The 20114-nt window shown below is 37.3% G+C and overlaps 1 protein-coding gene across 3 annotated transcripts in view; it reads right to left on the bottom strand.

The window, feature by feature from the left end:
* Positions 1-6557: 6557 nt before the first annotated feature.
* Positions 6558-20114, bottom strand: part of LOC143038106 (open rectifier potassium channel protein 1-like) — a 333381-nt gene continuing 319824 nt past the window's right edge. For 2 of the 3 annotated variants that reach the window (XM_076207093.1, XM_076207092.1), the window contains one exon: positions 6558-18197. In XM_076207093.1, the coding sequence (XP_076063208.1) occupies positions 17421-18197 (777 nt within the window). In that variant the 3' untranslated portion in view covers positions 6558-17420. The remainder of the gene's footprint in view (positions 18198-20114) is intronic. The other variant, XM_076207094.1, reaches the window with a different exon arrangement.

Here is a 20114-nt window from a genome sequence, read left to right on the forward strand (position 1 = left end):
TGCCAATTTTGTAATTGCTCTTTGTATTCTTTCAAGTTTTTTAATGCATTTTTTTTTGCACTTGGTGACCATATCGTTGCTGCATATTCCAATCTTGGTCTTATCAGAGTGATAAGAATTTTCTTCACCATTTCTTCATCCAGGTATGTAAATGCCACTTTGATTGTTCTTATTAAATTATAGGTTTCTCCAAAAATCTTATTTATATGTTTTTCAGGTGACATATTATTCATAACCATGACTCCCAGGTCCTTTTCATTTTCTACTTTTTGTATTCCTTCTTCTCCCAATTTATATGATCCTGTTATTCTGTTTTTGCTTTTTCCAAATTCCATTATACTACACTTTTTTGTATTGAACTCCATCTCCCACTTCCTACTCCATTCCTGTTCTATATTTAGATCTCTTTGTAGTGATTCACAATCTTCTTCCGTGTTCACTTTTTTCAATAGTTTTGCATCATCTGCAAAAAAGCTCATATAGCTTTCAATTCCTTCATCCATATCATTATTATATATAGCAAACATTATTGGGGCCAGAACTGTTCCTTGTGGAACACCGCTTATTACTTCATCCCATTTTGAGTGTTAATCTCTTATCACTACTCTCATTTTTCTTTCTTGCAAAAAGTCTTCCATCCAATTTAGCATTTTGCCCTGTATTCCTTCAGTTTCTAATTTCTTAAGCAACTTCTTATGTGGTACTTTGTCAAAAGCTTTTTTTAGGTCTAGAAATCAATCAGCCCATCCATCTCTTTCTTGTATTATATCTATTAGTCTTGAATAGAAACATATTAAATTGGTGACGCATGATCGTCCTTGTCTGAATCCAAATTGCCTTGGATTGAGCACGTTGTTTTTTTCTAAATATTTTACCCATCTATTTTTGACCATTCTTTCACAAAATTTTGATATTGTACTTGTTAGAGAGACTGGCCTATAGTTGGTAGGGTCTTCTTTATTTCCTCCTTTATATATAGGTACTATATTTGCTTTTTTCAAATCTTCTGGAACTTTTCCTTCTTTCAAGGAACTGTTTATTATGCTATGTATTATGTCTGCTAGTTCATTCCTGCATTCTTTCAAAATCCAGTTTGCTATTTCATCTGGTCCATGTGATTTTCTGACATCAAGATTACTCAAGTGGTTCAATATTTCATTCTTTGTTACTTCTATTTCTTTCATAGGGGGGACTTTCTCTTTCCATTCGATCTCTTCAGGTTGTATGTTCTCCCTTGTAAACACTGATTTAAAATGTTTGTTCATAATTTCCGCCATTTCAATTTCCTCTGTGTATTCAACTCCTCCTTGTCTTAATTTCTCCAAATCTTGTTTGTTTTTCAGTTTGTTGTTTACAAATCTGTAGAATAGTTTTGGTTTATCTTTACATTTTTCTATGACATCTTTTTCATATTTTCTCTTCTCCTCTCTGCACCCTTGTACATATTCATTTCTATAACAAGTATATATTTTCCATTTTTCTGGTCTTTTGTTTTTCTTCGATTTGGTCCAAGCCTTGTCTCTTTTGTCTTATCTCCCTACAACTTTTGTTGTACCAGCATTTTACATATTCTTTTTCTTGTTTTTGTCTTGGGACATACTTTTCCACTCCTTTTTTTTTTATAGATGTTTGTCAAAATATTCCATTTCTCTTCTACTGTTGTATCTTTGTGTATTCTTTCCCAGTTTTCATTTTGGAAGAATTCTCTTATTTGATCAAAATTTGTTTTTTCATACATCAATCTTCCTTTTCTATATTGTTCATTTCTTTTCATGTATTTTTTCTCATCTAGTTCTAGTTCTATCAATATGTGGTCACTTTTGCTTATTGGTGCCAGGCATTCTATCTTTTCCACTATTTTAGGTTCTGATGTGATTATTAGGTCTAGTCTTGATGGTTCTTCTTCATTTCTATACCTAGTGTTCTCTTGGATCCATTGTGTCATTGTGTGGTCAATAATCATCTCAAGTAGAACACTTCCCCATGAGTCTTCTCCACCCTTTACTGTCATCTCTTCCCAGCATATTTCTTTGCAATTATAGTCGCCCATCATAACTATTCTTCCTCCATTTTCCATTATCTCGTTTAGTGTTACTCTTGTGTCTTCTAATATGCTTTTATGTTCATTCTCTTCCCATGAGGCTGTTTTTGGGGGCACGTAGTTTATTACAAACTTTCTGCTCTTCTTATCTCTATCTTCTACTTCTATCATTATCATCTCTACTCTATTCTTCCCATATGTGACACACCTCACGTTTATATCCTTCTTAGTCAGGAACATAACTCCACCCCCTTGTTTTGTCTTTCTGTTTCTAATCCAATAATTATATGCATTGTGTCCTATGCTGTTGGGTGGTAGTGGGTCTTTTAATTTTGTCTCAACAATTCCCATTATGTCCGGATCTTTTTCTTTCAGATATTTGTTTAGTTCATTCAGTCCTGTTATTAATCCATCTATATTTGTGTAGGATACTCTTAACTTTCTGTTATTTCCATTGTATTCTCTGTTTCTTTTGTGTTTCTCTCTTTTATGTTCCATTTCTTCAATTTCATATTCACTACTCTCCAGTAGAATTCTTGTTTTTCTGTCTCCGTTCTGGTCTCGTTTGTTTTTTTTTAGCTTCATGTCTATTCCTTATTTCCTCCTCTCTTTCCTCTTTGTTCATTTCCCTTTTTATCCATACCTTTTTATATTGTTCACTTGTTGCTAGTTTCCCTGTTTTGGATAAGATATTCTCTGCCGTCGTTTGTGACCTGAATTTAATCTTAATTGGTCTGGTCTTGTGTGTACTATATTTCCCAAGCCTGAATTTTTCTTCGATTGGTTTCATTATTTCTGGCTCATCTGCCTGAACTAATTCTAGTAAATTTCTTACTTTTTCATTTTCCTCTTTGGTTCTTGTGGTTCTATCTGGGTTATGTTTCTCTTCCATTCCTAATATAATTATACATTTCTTTCTATCTGCTAAGTCTCTTACTATATTCTCCTTCTGTCTCATCACTTTAATAACTGAGTCTTCAGTTTGTTCTTTCATTTGCTGTTTGATTATGTCAGTAAATGCAACTTCACTGTTTTCTTAATTTTTTCCAACCCTCCTTATTATCCTTATTATTCTCCTTTAAGACTTTATTCTCCTCTTTTACTTCTTTTAATTGTTTTTTTAATTCTTCAGTTTCCTTAGTTTTTTGTTCGCCTTCTCTAGTTCTTCCAATTTTTCAACCCTCTGCACAATGTTGTTAACGTGACCGAACCTAAGTTCCCAGTGCTCGATCATCTTGTCGAGCTTCTCTTCTAGTCTTGTTAATGGGGGGGGGGGGGTTTGTGTCCCCCCCACCCTCTTTAAATCCCTGGAAAATATTCTCATCAGCTTCTGCTGTATTGCTCTTATCTATACTTCTGATCTTTACATTTTTGTTAGACATTTCGTCGTCGCTAAATTGGTCCGGACCTCTTTTGTTTAGATGGCGTCTGCCTGCCTGGGCCAAGTCTTCTCCTTCCTCATTTCCTTCCATTTCCATCAGTAATCCCTCCCCTTCTCCTTTTTTCTCACTTTCCCCTACACCACGAGCAATTTCCCCCCCACCCTGTAAATACTATAGGTACTTCCTTTGCTTTGGGATCCACGAAATTTAACTTTTTCTTCAGAACGTCGTCTATGCCGTCCGTTCGTTGAAGTGTGTGTGTGTGTGTATTCACCTCGGATCTGCTGCAGCCTCTTTTCGAGACAGCCAGACACCACCCTACGGCAGTGAGCTCAGAGCTCATTATTAGCAGATCTCTGGGTAGGTCTGAGACCACTCACACTCCACACACCGGGAATGCAAAGTCACAACTCCTTGACTAACGTCCCGTACCTACTCGCTGCTAGGTGAACAGAGGCTTGTGTGTGTGTGCGTCTGTGTGTGTGTGTGTATGTGTGTGTTTCGTGTATAGTTTTTGCACACCCTATTGATTCGTCCAAATTGTTCCAGACACCCACCGCTGTGTGATTTTTTTTTCTTCTATAAATGTCCTCTTTTTTTTTAGTTTCTTTTCGTGTACCACTGTATTTCTCTTATCCCAATTTAGTAAGTCCTTTCTATCAAGGACTTCCATGCCTTTCATGATTCTGTAGATGGTCAGCAGGTTACCTCTTTCTCTTCTTTCTTCCAGAGTCTGTAAAATCACTTTTGACAATCTCTCCTCATATGGCAGGTTTGAAAGTGTTGGGGACATCTTCGTAGTTGCTCTCTGGATTCTTTCAATCTTTGTATATATTTTTTTGGTACTGGGTGACCATATTGTCACTTTATTAATGTGACTAGTATTTTTTATTTTTTATTTCTTCGACCAAATAAGTAATAGCCCCCTTTATTGATCTTAGCAAGTTGTAAGATTCTCCAACAATTTTGTTTATATGTTTATCAGGGGACATGTCATTTGTGATGATTACTCCCAGATCTTTTTCCGATTCAATTTTCTTTATTTCCTTTGTCCCAATTTTATATTATCTTTTTTTTTTTCCGAATTCCATTATGCTACATTTCTTGATGCTGAAGTCTACATCCCACTTCTGACTCCATTTCCAGTTTTGTTCAGGTCTCTCTGCAGTGATTCATAATCCGCTTCAGTATTCACTTTCCTCAGCAATTTAGCGTCGTCTACAAAGAAGCTTATGTAACATTCCACGTCTTCATCCATGTCATTCACATAAATAGTAAACATTATTGGAGCCAATACTGATTCCTGTGGAACTCCACTAATCACCTCCTCCCAAGCTGAGCTCTTTTCTCTGAGCCCTATTTTTATTTTTCCTTTCATGCAAAAAATCCTCCATCCAGTTTAGTAGTTTACCTTGTATCCCTCCTATATTTTATTTTTTATGTGGCACTTTGTCGAAGGCTTTTGGTAAATCTAGGAAAGCACAATCAGCCCATCCATCCCTTTCTTGTATCATATCTATTAGTCTTGAGTAGAAACAGATTAGCTTTGTGGCGCATGATCTTCCCTGTCTGAATCCAAATTGTCTCGGATTTATCATAGTTTTTTTTTCACTTGTTTTACCAATCTATTCATAATAACCTTTTCATAAATTTTGGCTACAGTGTTTGTGAAAACGGTCTGTAATTTGTTGGATCTTCTTTGTTTCCTTTATATATTGGTACAATATTGGCATTTTTCCAGTCTTCAGGTAATTTTTCCTTCTTTGGGCAGCTTATTATGTTATGTATTTTGTTTATTAATTCTTCTTTACATTCTTTTGATATCCAGTTTGCTATTCTGTCTGGGCTGTGTGATTTCCTGACATCAAGGGTCGTTAATTGATCCATTATTATTATTATTTCCCTCGCGGCGGGGATCGTGCTTTGTTCCCTTCATCCCAATGTTGTACTTTTTCTCTAGTGAAAACCGACTTGAAGCGATTGTTCATGACTTGAGCCATTTCTAAATCTTCTGTGTACTTTGTATTTCCATGACGTAGTTTCACCATTTCCTGTTTATTTTTAATTTTACCCTTTACATGTCTACAGAATAGGTTAATCTTTACATTTGTCTGTGATGTCTTTTTTGTATTTTTTCCTCTCTACGCGCTTTTACACGTACATTTCTTTGGTTGATGTATATTTGCCACTTTCCGGTTTTCTTTTTCTTTATCTTTTTTCCATCATTTCCAAGCGTTATCTCTTCTATATTTCGCCTCACTGCATCTTCTGTTGAACCAGCAATTATTATATACCTTTTCCTGTCTCTGTCTTGGTACATATATATCCACTCCATTATAAAATTCCGCCGGAAGGCACAGGTATCATCAGGACCCACCACCTCCAATAGATTTAAAAATTTAGATCTAGCCAAGGAGGACGAGTTTGAAACTCGTTAAGTCGGGTACTCCATGGTTAGGCACCAATCCGAAGAGTTCTGTGGTCGTTCTTCAAATGGCCGCAGAAGGTGTTATATGTATAGAGGTGCCGGACTTGATGACATTGCCGAGTCCTGTGACGATGTCACAAAAGATGCGGACTCGAATACGGTATTCATAATCCACGCCGGTACGAATGACGTCGAGTCAACGCAATCAGAAGAACTCATTGAAAAGTACGGGAGTACAATCAGGAAATATAAAGAAAAGGTTCCTGGAAAAACCTTGTAATTTCAGGGATCCTTCCCAGATTCAAGAGAAGGGGAAAATATTTCGACATCGACAGAATCGCAACAAAGCATTCAGTGCTAACAACAGTAAAATCCCTCTGTGGAAAGGAAAAAGTGCACTTCGTCAATTTCTGGGACAACATCTACTTCGATAAAACTCTGTTTGAGGAAGACGGTCTCCACTTGAATGTTGCCGGAGCAGCAAGGTTAGGCTGCTCAACAACAGCCTGACCGACATCAGAAGAAAAAACTCCTCAGCGGAGCCCCCATTAACACCTCCGTAATAGAGCAAAAAAAGAAAAGTGACAGATATCAATCTCTGTTACGTCAATGCTCGCAGCGTACGAAACAAATTCGAAGATCTAGAGATCTCGGAGTGACAGGTAACTATCACGTGATAGGAGTAACAGAAACATAGTTGGACACATCAAGTCGAGATTTTATTGCGGAATACTGTTTGCCGGGCTACACAGTTTTCAGTTGTGAAAGAGAAAATAGAACAGGCGGTGGAGTAATCTTGTATGTCCATAACTCCCTCCAACCATCACTGTTAAAAACAGAGGCAGTAACAAATGTTGATATATTGTTTGTTGAAATTAAAAACAATTGCAGTAAATCTAAGGTAATGATTGGACTTGTTTATAGACCACCGGGTCAGCTGCCGGAAAATGACGAAAAATGATTCGATTTAATCGTAGAAACTAACCAACGCTGCGAGGCAGTCATCATGGGAGACTTTAACTTACCGGTTAAGAGATGGGGTGAGGATTTGAGTTCGCATACAGGACGAGACTTGTATAATAACTTACTGGAAAGTGATTTCCACCAATTCGTAAACAGCCCTATTCGAGGAAATAATATCCTTGACTTAATATTTTCTACAACAGAGAATCTTGTAAACGAAGTAAATGTCGGCCCAATATTCAGCACTAGCGATCATCGTATCATCACATTCAAAATTAGAATGGAAGCCAGTTTATCTAAGATCAGCAAAGAAAAAGTACCCGACTTCCGTAAAGCCAATTTTAATAGACTCCGATCATTACTAGAAAACTCAGACTGGAGTACAACTTCGAACGAGATTGACAATGATAAAGCGTGGGAAAACTTCACCACGGAACCAATGCTGTAAATCTCTGTGTTCCCTATCGTGAGAGACGTCCGGGAACAAATAAACCAAAGTGGTGGAATAGGGAAATTAGTAACAACCTCTCTCGTAAAAGGAGTGCGTACAAAAAGTATTCATCAACTAAAAGCCAAGACGATAAACTAACACTAGACAGGATTGGCCGCGAAACCAAAACACTGATATAGCGTAGTAAGAAAAATCTTGAAGAATATATTGCTGAGGCAAGCAAATCGAACCCTAAAGAATTCTATATTTATGCGAATAAGAAGAAAACTTACCTGCGGCATTGGACCATTAAATGACGATGAAGGTAAACATACGGATGATGAAAATGAGATGCCCTCAATCCTTGATCATTTTTTTGCATCCGTCTTCACAGACGAGGATTGCTCAGTGTACCAGCCACCAGAACATAAAATGTCCCAAAACGTTTTAAATAAATTCATTATTACACACAGTGATGTCGTACAAGTAATTGATAAGCTCAAAATAAATAAAGCCCCAGGACCTGACAAAATTTCACCTAGAATTCTGCGATAAGTCAAGAATCAAATCGGTAAACCCTTGTGCATCCTTCTCAACAAATCTATAGCAGTTGGTAAAGTCCTATCAGATTAAAAATGTGCTAACGCAACACCAATATTCAAGAAAGGGGACAAATCACAACCAGGCAACTACAGACCAATTAGCCTGACTTCGATTGTGTGTAAACTGTTAGAGACCATCATCCGCGACAGTGTAGTGAACTTTTTAGAAAATAAAACCATGAAAGATTCGCAACATGGTTTCCGTAGTAAACGCTTATGTTTAATTAATCTCCTCGATTTCTTTCATGACGTCTTCAAATACGAGGAATGTAGATCTGTTGATATAATTTATCTAGATTTTCAGAAGGCATTCGATAAAGTTCCCCAGAAACGATTGCTCGACAAATTAAAAACGCACTGTATTTCTGGCAGTATCCACAACTGGATTAAAGATTGGCTTTCAGGGCGAAAACAGAGAGTTGTAATTAACAGGGCCTCTTCTAGCTGGCTCGACGTTAAAAGTGGCGTACCGCAAGGATCAGTTTTGGGACCCATTTTGTTTTTTATATAAATGATCTAGACAACGGCCTCCTCTGCAAGGTATCAAAATTTGCTGACACAAAAATTACCGGTAAACAACCACCAAAGAGAAACTCTGCAATCCGATCTAGACAGATTATCAAGCTGGGCTAGCAAGTGGCAAATGAAATTTAACGTTAACAAATGTAAAGTCATGCACATTGGAAGTAACTGATCACATCCAATACCAAATGAATGACGAAATACTGGATTCGGTAACTAGAGAAAAAGATCTAGGAGTTTTAATATCAAATGCCTTGAAGCCAAGTCAACATTGCTCAGTTGTTAAAACAGCAAATAAATTGGTTGGCTTCATCGGAAGAGTCTTCGAAAATAAATCAGAAAAAATATTGCTAAACCTCTATAATTCCTTGGTAAATCCCCATCTCGAATACTGTGGACAATTTTGGTCCCCATACTACCAGAAAGATATTAATAAACTAGAGAGAGTGCAACGGAGAATGACCAAAATGATACCAAGGCTGAGAAATCTGCCGTATGAAGAAAGACTTAAAAGTCTAAACCTATTCTCGCTTACAAATAGAAGAATGCAAGGAGATTTGATTGAGGTTTTTAAAATGTTCAAAGGCTTTGACAACATCAATGTCAAAGATTACTTCTTATTAGACCAATCAAATACAAGAAGACTTCACGATTTTGAAGTAATTGGCAAAAGATTTTCTTCGGACGAAAGCACTTCTTTAATCGGGTTGTTAATGTGTGGAATTCGTTACCTTCCACTGTCGTTGAAAGTAACACAATAACATTCGAAAATCGCTTAGACAAATACTTGGAATCTAATCCGCAAATGAAATATTATACCTTGCAATAAAAGATATGACAACCCGGCATTTAATTGCAATTGGATAGGATAGTGGTAGCAGTAGTGTTAGTTCATCTTCTATTGCCTAGTTGCCCTGTTTTCTTAACTGTAGTTTAGTTTAGTAAACACAGCCTCGTTAGGGCCAGTAGGCCTGCTGTTGTTTGTTCTTTCTTTGTTCCTTTTCTGTATTTCTTATTTCTATATATAACTCCTCCTTTTGTTTAGATTCTATTAATATGTGATCACTCTTCTGAAATAGTATCTTGTACTCAATTTTATCCACAATTTCAGGTTTTGTTGCAAATACTAAATCTAGTCTCGACAGTTCTTCATTACTTCTATATCTGGTATTTTCTTTTACCCATTGTGTCATTGTATGTTCTATAGTCACATCAAGTAATACATTTACTACATAGATCCTCTCCACCTTTCACTGACATCTCTTCCCAACAGATTTCCTTGCAGTTAAAATCTCTCATAAGTACCAAATTACCTCCATCCTTCAGAATCTCATTTAATGAATGCCTTGCGTCTTCAAAATTTTTTGAATGCTCGCCCTCTTTCCAAGAGCCCGTTTATGGGGGCACATAAATCACTACAAACTTTCTATTTTTCATCTCGTTATCTTCAACTTTTGTCATAATCATTTCTGCCCTGTTTATACCCTCTTTAACCTTCGTCACATTAAAGTTTGTCTCGACCAGAAACATGATTCCTCCGCCCTGTTTCTCGTCTTTTTTTTTTTTTTTTTTTTTATCCAATTATTACATAATCCATGTCCAACACTATTTGGTGGCAGTGGGCCCCTTAATTTTGTCTCTGTAATTCTCATTATGTCTGTTTTTTATTTCTATTATTATTATTATTCTGGCAGGTAACCATTTAGTTCACTTAATCCAGAGATCAATCCATGTTAGTATAAACCACTTTAATTTTTTTCCTTCTCCATCTCATTTTCTATTCCTTTCATTTCACTTACCCAAGCATACCATTTTCTCAGCCTCATGTCTAAGACTTTCCAATAGAACTCCTTTCTTTCGGCCTCTGTTCTCTTAGTGTTTATTATTTTTTTTTTTTTTGCTCCATCTAGTGTTTTCTCTCTCTTTCCTCAACATTCATCTATTTTATCCATATATTCTTGTAGTGTTTACTCTTTGCTATCTTTCCTGATTTTGCCAGTATGTCTTCTATTACCATTTGTGACCTTAACTTTATCTTTAGTTGTCAATTTCTTTCTTTTGAATATTGTCCTAATCTATATACTATTTCTTTTTCTACTTCTTGGTCTCCATCTTGTACTTTTTAGAATTGTTTTTGCTATATATATATATATATATATATATAAAAAAAAAAAAAAATCAGAAGTACCTAACCATGTCATGCTTTTCCTTTAGTCCACACACATTTTTTTTTAACCACTGTATCTCTCATCCAATTTGCTCTTTGATTTCTTGAATAATTGTGTTCTTTGCATTTCTTGTTGTACTATTTTAAAAGCTATCTGTTCGTCTTCTGTTTTCATTCCATTTCTTAATCTTCTGCAAATTTTCATCTGCTAAATTTTCTTAAATTCTTTCAGATATTTCCTGTATTTTGTGGGAATGATAATAAGGGACTTCACAAATGAATATATATATATAACTAAAAAGATGTTCATGTTATCTTGTCAAATACTTTTAAAAAGTCACATTTAGCCGTACCCATAGCACTTCATGATCGCTTCCAGGTAGTGCAAGGTCATTTGGCTGGTAATTTCCCTGGTAAATATACATTTCTGCAAACATAGGGGTTACTCAAGCAAACCTGAAGTTATGATGTAATGCTAGTCTTTGGCCATATATCAGGAATTTGTATGCACTTTTTTTTTTTTAATATACCACGTTTTCCTATGGCAAACTATATCCTGGTAGAATATACTATTTTATTTTGTTTCTATGACTGTGTACAAAGGAGACATTTGATTTGTATAATACCTTTTGTATGGTTCTTACTGCAATGAATGTGTATTTGTGGAGGTGAGGGATCACTTTGTGAGAGTATGAGGTACTGGCCATTAAAAATGTAAATACATGTTAAGAGAAGTGACAGGAAACTCTTGATTGCTTTGCACAATCCTAGGGTTCTGAATTTGATCCTTATTGCTCAGAAAGTTATGGGAAAAAATAATATTTTGCCTTGCACAAGCCTTTGTCTCATAACAGCTCAAGCTCGTTTTTTCAGTTATTGATATAAGAAGGGCCCACAATAAGTTCCTAAATGTGGTGCTCCTGTGAGATGGACATCAGTAAAATTCATCTTCCCACTCGTTGTGGTACAAAGAAAAGAGAAGTAAAGCATAAGATAAAGGAGGCAAAGAGGAGAGCAGATATGAAATGGGGTAAGAGTGTGACAGAAATTTTGGAAAGTAATAAAAAGATGTTTTGGAAAGAAATTAAAAGAGGAAGAGGAGGCAAATCAAGTAGAGAAGAAAAGGTAAAAGGTGCAGATGGAGAGATGATAATGGAAGAGAAGGTAGTAAGAGGAAGATGGGAGAGGTATTTTAGGGAGTTGCTAAATGTGAAGGAGGATAGGAAGGGAAAGGTGGTTGCAGTGGGAAGAGCTAAGAAAATGACTGTGATGAGTGGGGAAAATGGAGGAGAAATAAGGAAAGATAAAGTGAAGGCAGCTGTTAAGATGATGAGAGCAGGTAAGGCACCTGGGTGAGATAGATGTCATGCAGAATATCTGAAAAAAGGAGGTACAGTGACAGTGGACTGGCTGGTGAGTTTATTTAATGTTTGTTTAAAAGAGGGTAGAGTGCTGGAGGACTGGAGGAGTGCCTGTATAGTTCCACTTTACAAGTGAAATAGGGAAAAGTGTGAGTGTAGTAGTTTCAGAGGGATCAGCTTGTTAAGTGTAGTTGGGAAGGCTTATGGGAGGGTCTTGATTGAGAGGATTAGGAGAGGAACAGAAGGAGTAATTGGTGAGGAACAGTGTGGGTTTAGGACAGGTAGGGGTTGCGTAAATCAGATTTTTGTGGTAAGGCAGATATGTGAGAAAGCTTTAGGAAAATGTATGGATGTTTTTTGGGGCTTTTATGGATTTGGAAAAGGCTTATGACAAGGATAGACAGGAAGGTACTGTGGGAGGTATTGCAAATATATGCAATAGGAGGAAAGCTGTTAAGAGCAGTCAAGAGTTTTTACAAGAGTAGTAGAGCTTGTGTCAGGATTAGAAATAGAGAGAGTGAGTTGTTTGAGGTAATGGTGGAACTTTGTCAGGGATTTGTTATGTTGTCCTGGCTGTTCAATTTATACATGGATGGGGTGGTGCAAGAGGTAAATGCAAGGCTAGTGGGTAGGGGATTAGATATGGTTAAATAAAATGGAGAAAAGTGGGAGATAAGGTAGTTGTTGTTTGCTGACAACACTGCACTTGTAGCAGGATCAGAGGAGGGATTGAGGAAGTTAGTGACAGAGTTTGGGAAGGTGTGCAAAAGAAGGAAGTTGAAGATAAATGTGGGTAAATGGTGATGAGATATACAAGGAGAAAAAGTGGCAGCAGACTGGAAGTATTAAGGGAGAGAGACTAGAGGAAGTGGAAAGATAGTTTTAGATACTTGGGTGCGAATGTGGCTGGAAAGAGAGGATTAGAGGTGGAGGTAGAATGTAGATTGAGAGAAGTGAGTAAATGCCTTGGGGATTAAAAAGTGTAATGATAAATAAGACATTTGGGAATGGATGCTAAAAGGAGATTGTATGAAGGAGTGATTGTGCCGACAGCACTGTATGAAGGAGAAACATGGAACATAGGAGAGGAAGAGAGGAGTTTGAATGTGTTTGAGATGAGGTACCTGAGAAGCATGATAGGGGTTATTAGGCTGGATAGAGTGAGAAATGAGGAGGTGAAGAGGAGAATGGGGTGGAAAGGGAGTTGGAAGATAGGGTTGGTGAAAGAGTATTGGGATGGTTTGGACATATGGAAAGGATGAATGAAGAATAGTAAAATAGGTGTGGAAGGCAGAAGTAGGAGTGAACATGAGGGGGCAACCTAGGATGAGATGGATGGATGGGGTAAAAGGGGCATTGGGAAAGAGGGGAATGTCTGTTGATATAGGATGGGAGAGGACAGAAGATAGGTGTGAATGGAGAATGGTTGTGTATGGATGATGCTGTGATGCATGAGGGGGAGTGAGTGGGGGATGGGGGTTGAGGGAGTATGTGTGAGAAATAAATTGATGCAGCCTGAAGGGATTTCTCTCCATCTCTTTTTCTGGACGAGGGGACAGAGAGGGGGGTTGCCAATTTAATGAAGCGGCCTTGTTGTGGATGTGCTGTATCTTGTAACACTGCTTCTGACCCAGGGAAGTGGGCAAGATACAGAAATGACCCATCATCCAGGAGGTGCCAAGATAAGAGGGAGGGAGGAGGGTAGAGGGGAGTGGAGTGTGATGGGGATGGATTGGGTGGGGGTGGTTTTTTATGCCTTTGTTTTTTGGTTACCTCCCTTATAAGGGGGAAAAAGCCTTTAGTATACACCCACTCCTCGTTTAACGACCTACTCGGTTAACGACAACTCGGAGTAACGACGGGCTTTATGACAGACCAATATTTGTTTAACGTAAATCTCCCGAAGTTACGATGTCGTGTACGATAATTAAGTTGGCTGAGGCAAATTTGTATGATGTTATAAATGAACTTGTACGGTGGATATTAGCTATGAGGTAAAGTGTTCTGAAGCTTAGGTCTACATTACCATCCTGCAAGCTGGGAAAACTACCTGGGGTACAATATATACTGGTAGTGGTAAATTTTTAGTTTCGACCAAGGGCGCAATATAGCAATAGAAAATTAATTATTAATTTTGTAAATTATAATGTATCAACGTAATATGCAATTTTGTGAGTGGAAATAAAAAAAAGGTGCTAAAACAAATTTCGTAAGTAACGAAGTCATGTCGGACGAATGGTACACCATGTTTGTTAAGATAGATGCCGATGTCGAGGAAATGAAAGGATGATAAATTCGCCTAACCTAAACTAACCTAACCTGTGTTTGATAAATCATTACATGCAAATTAAATGTCATCCGGCTCGTCCTCGTTGTCGTCATCGTGAGAGACGTTGGCAGACGACAAGATGGCATCCCGATCCTATGCTACCGACTTCGTTCATTAGCATATTTTCTTGTAGCATGGTATTTTTTACTTTCATTTCCACCCACAAAATTGCATATTACGTCGATACATTTTAATTTACAAAATTAACAATTAATTTTCTATTGCTATATTGTGCCCATGGTCGAAACTAAAAAAATACCCCGGTATTCAATATGGAATGTCAGCATACGCGGATTTGGTCATATACGGTAACTTCGGGAACATAACCACCGTAAATAAACAGTAAATAAACAGTAAATAAAGCTTTAATGTACTGTATAAAAGAGGGAAATACACGAAAATAAAGATACATGTATTGCTGGACATTGTACATACAGTACATGTACATATATGTATACACTTTTGCTTAACGACCAATTTGGTTAACGACGGCGCGCTGGTCCCAATTGTCGTCGTTAAACGAGGAGTGGTTGTATATATTTTATTTTTTGGTCATGTTAATACATACTCTGTCACTATGGAAATGATAATCAGGGACTTCACAGATGAACATGTATAACTCAAAAGATGTTCATGTTATCTTGTCAAGTACTTTTTAAATGTCACATTTAGCCATGCCCACAGCACTTCATGAGCGCTTCCAGGCAGTGCAAGGTCACTTAGCTGGTAATTTCCCTGTTAAATATACATTTCTGCAAACATAGGGGTTACTCAAGCAAACCTCAAGTTATGATGTAGTGCTAGTCTTTGGCCATATATCAGGAGTCTGTATGCACTTTATCTTTTCATAAATTATGCCATGTTTACCTAAGGCAAACTATATCTTGGTAAAGAATACTGTTTTGTTTTGTTTCTATGACTGTATGCACAGGAGACATTTGACTTGTATAATACTTTTTGTATGGTTCTTACTGCAAGGAATGTGTATTTGTCGAGGTGAAGGATCACTTTGTGAGAGGATGAGGTACTGGCCATTAAAAATATCAATACATGTTAAGAGAAGTGACAGGGAACTCTTGATTGCTTTGCACAATATCCTAGGGTTCTGAATTTGATACTTATTTCTCAGGAAGTTATGGAAAAAATAATACTTTGCCTTGTATGAGCCTTCATCTTGTAACAGATCAAGCTCATCTTTTCAGTTATTGATATAAGAAAGGCCCAAAATAAATTCCTAAACATGGTGCTCCTGTGAGATGGACATCTATAAAATTCATCTTCCCACTTGTTGTTTATCCTCAAATCCTGCTAGCACACTTGCCTTTATCTGGAAGTGAAGCCCCAAGGAGTTGGCACTCAATCTCTGGATTGGACTCTCTCTTATTGATACCCCCACCCTCTAAAAAATATATATAAATAAATAAATGAAAAATAATGGAGAGAGAGAGAGAGAGAAAGCAACAACTACACCCTTCCCCTTCCTCATACTGCCCAGCAGTAATATAGAAACATTTCCACAGCAATACAATACAGAAAACAGTCCTTTTCTTCGGGGAGGGATATTGGAGGGCTAGAGGATCATTGTCTACTATTATGGGGCTACGGGTTTCTAATCAGTGAAACAATTATTATTCTTATCATTTTTGATATGATAAATTATATTTACTTTATGAAATACAAGTTGTAGTATAATAAAATAATATTATCATCATTCAAATGTGTGATAATTTGCAACATTAAAAAGATAAAGGTGTCGGCTGCTTTCCTTCCAGCTTACTAGTTCAGGATTAATTTTCTGTTAAAGATGGTGAACTTCTTCAAACTGTATACCTTCTATACAAATATAATAGTAATTTTTGCCTTGAGTTTCCATGGTAATTACCCACAATTCCGTAGTAGCTGGCAACAGTCCTTGGGCCCTCCCACGGTTTACTCTGGGAAGAAACTTCAGACTGTTGTACTAGTGTGGGTCTGTTCCTATGTCACTATCCAACAGAAGGGAAAACAGGGAAGGAATCACCGGTTGTTTACTCTCCCATGTTAAAATGTTTGGAGAAAGTAGCTGAAGTTCTTGGAGAGACCTTCGACCCCATCAGGAAACTGAGTGCCAACCCCTTGAGGCTGCGACTCTAGGTAGATGTGAGAGTATTGATTGGATGAATGCTGGAGAGGTGGTTCTCATCATTGGCCATCATGCAAGAGCATCACTATCAGTTACCATTAGTCCCTGCACTAATGTGAACCCCATAACAATATATTTCTGCATTCTGCAGTGAAACGTATATTTCTTTTTATGAACCTTACTGAAATCATTGTTTGGACTGCAATTGAAACATCTTGTTGCTTGACAATATTTTCACATCCTCAAAGCATTCCTACTTCGTGTCCTTCTTACAATCGTTGTACTTATCAATATCAGAAATATTAAAACATAGGTAGACAAGATTATTATTTTCTTTTCTATATTAGTGTCCCCTTAGATTAATAATGTAAATACTTCTATGTACAAACTGTATTCTACAGGGACATTTGACTATGAGTAGAAAACATCCTGTATGTGTGAACTATTTGTAACTAATTAGGGCACTATAGATTCAGAAAACATCAGTTTATAAAATAAATTTAGACATTTGTAGTATGAAAATTGTCTAATTGTATTATAAAAAAGAATAGTCACACCACAAAAAATAGTGGCTGATGGTTGAAAAAAAAAGTGCGTGCACACACACACGTATGTGTATATATGTGTGCTTACAAATGATGAGACATAATTTGATTACAGACATCACTTCATTAAGAAATTAAGTCTCACATGAAGTGTTTATGAGATTCGTTTCTTAACACAAGCATTTTGCATTACATGCCAGTCTTAAAATGTCATGTCTTAGTTCAATCACCCATACATGAAATAATGAATTTTTCATTACTGATCCTGCATAGAAAGCACAACCAGAAGATCTACATCAGTGACATCATGAAAATGTCTCAAACTTTGGCTAAGGTGAAGTTATACCACATGGAAGTTTCACACAATGGTGTCTCTGATTCAAGAGTGTGTCTATGGTAGACAAGCTGCCAAAGTTTGAGTTTTGAAAAGCAGGACCATGAGATATCACCGCACTGTCTCAATGGTTCATTGATCCCTTTCTTAGTTGGCAGTTTTGAGTTCTTCTTATCCTCACAGCAAAAAAAGATTCATAGCTTTGTATTTTCATTAGATTTGCATGGATGCAAATAAAACTTGCACTTTAGACCATCAGTTTCCTTGTCCTCAGTGGAAGACAGTCGGTGTGTGGACAACAGCTGCGGGTTGGAGGAAGGCGACTGGAAGACTTGAGCCACAGTGGCACGGCGTGGGAGATCGTTTGCAAAGTGTCTGATCCGGGTTGGGAAGCTGAATCTCTGCTTGTGGGAACACCTAGATGGAGTGCTCTCTCGGGTGGTGCTTGGTGATGCGTCAGCCTCATCTTCACGCCATGCATCGCAGAGCATACACTCCATCAAGCCCAATAGGTCACTCATTGTGCTTATCTTTACGTCGTTGATCTTCAAATCTTTCACTGAATTGAAGCTGGCACTCCTTCCTCTTGACAAGGTAGGTGGCACAATCCCAAGTTCTGACAACTTTCTTTGCAGTGCTGGAGAATTGGCCAAGACCTGTGTAACACTGTAATTTTTCAAGCGTTTCTGGTGTGCTTCCAAAGAGTTCCTGGATGGAATCTTTTCGATGCTAATGTCATTTTCGGTCTCGTCAAAGGCAACATTGACAACTCCTTTCTCTACAGCATCCTCATCCCTCTCAGTGCTGGTGTTGTTGTTTGTGTCATCAGAGGCTTCGCTGGTGGAGAGGCACGATGTGATGGTCAGCTGATTGCTGTCAGCTGTGCCGTGATGCTTCAGGAGAGCCTCAGCCATCTCCAGGAAGATAGTGACACTGTGGATCTGAGCCACTCGCTGGTTGAATGCTTCACCCTGAAAAGTAAAAAAGAAGATTCATTTCTGAAGGATGAATATGGTAAAAGGGGCATAGATTGCATGTCAGGAATATATTTAAGCTGAAACTATACAAAGGTGAACATGAAAGAAGAGATGAGAGATAAGTTTTGGACACTTGGGAGAATAAAAGGTGTTGATGAAGAGAGTGCACAAGTTACTAGTAATAGGAATGGAAAAAGAAAGCCAGGAATGTTGAGGTGTGTTAGTAAAGAAAAAGAAAAAAAAAAAAAAAAAAAAGGAATAACCATGGAGAAAGTCAAGACAGATGATGCTGGAGGAAATGGTACACAAAAGATGAACTCAAATCGGGTACTGACTGCATGTTTTATGCAGCCGATATTTTCAAAGACTTTACTAACATCTCAAAGGATGCTAATCACTTTTAAACTGTACTCTTTCTCTGTTATGCTAATCTTAATATTCCTTTTACATTTTTTATGACTACATCTCTTTAGTGTAATTTTGTCCCTAAGGAAAAAAATATCTGTATATTTCTGACAAAATAGAACACAAAAGATGAGAACACACAGGCACACACCAACACACACAGAAACACAGCTAAATAGTGTGGGACAATGGTAAAATGAGAGGACACAAAAAAGACAACTGAAAAAAGATAGTTATAGAAAAAAATTGAAAAGGAACAGTTTCCCACACAGAGCGATTAATAGATGGAACAAATTAGACAACAAAACAGTATGTGCAAACACTATACAAGATTTTAAGATAAAACTTGATGCGGAGAGATACAAAGACGGGTCACCACGAGTATAGCTCCCCTCCCGTATATTACAACTAGGTAAATACAACTAGGAAAATACGTATGTCGGATACACAGCGAAGATTGGAACTCCGGAAAAGAAGTGCAATTTTCGTGGATCTCAGTAATGAGGGAGTACCTTGTATTAGTAGGGAAGGGGAAAGCTTGTGGTGTAGTGGGAAGGTGAAGTAGAAGAGAGGGATTATTGAGGAAAATGGAAGGAAATGAGGAGGGGGACAAATGGGCCCTGGATCTTAGGAGAGGTGTAAACAAACAGGGGGCAGAATACACAGACGAGAAACAAGGAAGCAGAGGTGTCAAGAACAGAAATATAGATAATAGCAGCTCAATGGAAGGAGAAGATAACTGCTTTTATGGATTTAATGAGGGAGGAGGTGACAACCTCCTCCGACTAGTAAATCTAGAGGAGAAACTAAAAAAAAAAAAATGAACGAAGAATGGGAGGTTAGGTTTGACCAATTATCACAGGTTACACAAACAGTTGATAAACCGGAAGAACTAAAGGAGAATCAAAACCTAACCAAAGAAATAGAAGAATTAAAAAGACAGTTAAAAGAAGCAAAACATGAGAATGAGGAAATAAAGAATAATAATAAAGAAAATAAAGAGTCCATAGCAAAGGAAGCACAGGGTAGGAGAAAAGTCCAAGAGAACAACAAAGTTGTATTTGGAGATATAGTGAAACAACAGATGTAAGAACAAACTAAGGACACAGTTATCAAAGTGATGAGAGAAAAGGAGAATATAGTAAGAGACTTAGCAGACATAAAGAAATGTATAATTATATTAAGGATGGAATAGAAGTATAATCCAAATAGGACCACAAGAGTAAAAGAGGAAAAGGAAAAGGTAAATATGATATTAGAAGTAGTTCAAGGGGATGGACAAGAAACTAGCTGACAGTGAACAATATAAACAAGTATGGATAAAAAGAGAATTGAATAAAGAGGAGAGAGAGGAAGAGAAAACAAAAAGAATAGAAGTTAAGGGAAAAAATGAGAACAGTCAGAAAAAGAGAAATTCTATTGGAGAGTAATGGATATGAAAGTGAGGAGGTGGTTCATAGCAGAGAAAAACAGAAAGGAAACAGAAAACACGATAGAAGTAGCAGA

Source organism: Oratosquilla oratoria, chromosome 23, assembly GCF_046742065.1.
Source record: "Oratosquilla oratoria isolate Oo_2021 chromosome 23, ASM4674206v1, whole genome shotgun sequence".
Classification (NCBI taxonomy): Eukaryota; Metazoa; Arthropoda; class Malacostraca; order Stomatopoda; family Squillidae; genus Oratosquilla; species Oratosquilla oratoria.